The sequence below is a fragment of the Saccostrea echinata genome, unplaced genomic scaffold (genome assembly GCF_033153115.1).
Source record: "Saccostrea echinata isolate AGI-Se365-2 ecotype Australia unplaced genomic scaffold, CSIRO_AGI_Sech_v1 ptg000064l, whole genome shotgun sequence".
Classification (NCBI taxonomy): Eukaryota; Metazoa; Mollusca; class Bivalvia; order Ostreida; family Ostreidae; genus Saccostrea; species Saccostrea echinata.
Genome location: NW_026889813.1, coordinates 7,137,501 through 7,139,715, shown reverse-complemented (window position 1 = coordinate 7,139,715; position 2,215 = coordinate 7,137,501). Strand labels below are relative to the sequence as shown.

General features: G+C 35.6%; 1 protein-coding gene across 1 annotated transcript; it reads left to right on the top strand.

Moving 5' to 3' along the window:
- LOC133175824 (uncharacterized) lies at positions 1-1,038 on the top strand. The gene is made up of 2 exons (XM_061310949.1): positions 1-106; positions 198-1,038. The coding sequence occupies exons 1-2, from the start codon at positions 1-3 to the stop codon at positions 1,028-1,030; spliced, it is 939 nt and encodes a 312-aa protein (XP_061166933.1). The 3' UTR covers positions 1,031-1,038.
- The last annotated feature ends 1,177 nt before the right edge of the window (positions 1,039-2,215 follow it).

Sequence of the window (2,215 nt, the reverse complement as noted above, 5' to 3'; positions counted from 1 at the left end):
ATGGCTCATAACATACCTCTGATAGTTCTAACTGTCATTAATCCGATTGTGTATGCGGTAGCTACTATATTCAACTCCTTGTCAGGAGAGACCGGGCAAAAACTAGGTAAGGTTTATATGCATAGCGTTCCCTGAAGTAATTCTTTTTGATAACAACCAAAATGTCTATTAATGTTAATTAATACCGTATTTGACAGGGATATTTAAGAGCAGCACCGGATCTATTTCGGATAAGTATGAGGTAAACATTACTCCGGCCGGATGGATGTTCAGTATCTGGGGTGTAATCTACATATGGGAAGCGGTGTGGATTGTTTATACTATTGTCAATCTGTTCCGGAAAACGGAGAATGGTCCCCTCTACTGCAATCCAATCCTCTTACCATGGACTTTTTTCGTCACCTTCATCATCAACATGAGCCTCAACCTGTCCTGGATTCTTCTATTCGATAGAGAAGAAATCATCATAGCGTTCCCAGTCCTGTTTTTCATAGCCTTCACTTTGTATGTGTGTTTGTTCATTTCTTATCGACACCTTGATAAAAACATCGAGTTTTTAAGAAAAGATGGCAGAAACCTCGATATCTGGTGCATCCGAATCATGGTTCAGAATGGACTCAGTGTCTACGCGGCGTGGACAACCATTGCCACTCTTCTGAACATGGCGATGGTAATGATCTATAAAGGAAACCCCGGAGTGGACAATGATGACGCATGCACAGTTGCTCTTTCGATCTTGGTGGTTGAAGTTTTGGCCTACACTGTTGTAGACATTGCCTTCCTAGATCGGTACACCCGCTACACAGTTACACCGTGGTGTGTTGTCCCTCTTGCACTAGGAGCTAGTTTAGCTAAAAACTACAAAGCAGGTTCTAGAAACTCCATCATGACAATTGTCATGATCGTCATTGCTCTGTTGTGTCTCGGTGCTAAAGTTTTCAGCTTGATTTGGCGTCATTTCAGAAGTCCTGCAAAATCCGCGAGAATAACGGACTCGGACGAGAACCTGAAAAAATCTGCCGTTGTTTAATATTTTTCGATTAAGGACCTTTTTTTCTGAAATCCAGTGGGGCAGGTACCCACAAATTACTGTGAGAATGAGGGATTATCATTCTCCATGAACAAAACTGAGGACTGATGTTTCTAAATGTTGCTAAATTTTGATCTAGATTATGTTGCAACCAATAATATTTCTATCCTGACAATTTTACCAAATTTTCGTTGTTTTCAAAGATACATGTACATATACATTATTTTCTTTACGAGGGGCATTATGAACAAGTGATATTGTGAGATTGACTTAAGCGAGAATGTGCATAATATTTCATTTGAATATCAATGCGTTTGTGTTATGTTGTTATTTTTGTTTATATTGTCAGTTTATATTTTATTATTAGAAATCTCAGAATAAATGATGTAATATTTTTTCTTTGTTACAATATTTTGCAGAAATACCTCAATCTATTTTGACTGTTGCCTGAAAATTTCATTATATATATATATATATATATATATATATATATATATATATATATATATATATATATATATATATATATATATATATAATACTTTTGAAATATAATAATGATACGCCTATCGCCGCATGACAACGTTACTGACGTCTTTACGACCTTACTCATCCAAAATATTTTAATCTCTCACCCGAGTCTTAAAGCTGACATGAATTCTTAAAAACGCAACATTTGCATCAATCATGTACGACTTGTTTCAAACCAACTATTCCGCCATATTTCTTTCAGATACCTTGTCTTATTGTAACGATATATACCCCAGTGCCCTCGTTACACTTGAGTGAATTTTTGGTTTGGCTATCGACGCGTGCACATCTCCGATAGTATAGTATTTGGGAACACATGAATTGATGAAAACATTTTAATACCAGAACAGATAAAAACAGTCATAACGATAATTATGAATAATTATCGTTTTGAATAATATAAATGCAAGTTTGGAAGAAAAAAACATAGTTGCGCATGTTTTTTAAAAGCATACTAATATATGCACAATAAACTTGAAATAATACACAGTAAAACTCGTACAAACGATTTGCAATAATCTATCGTAAGAATGGAACAAACAACCAGCGTATTTGCTATGCATGTCCATATGCATTCAAATATAATTGATGCATATCGAGAGAACGCGTCGAACACTGTAAACTTATTCATACCTGGAAATAGACCACTGTACT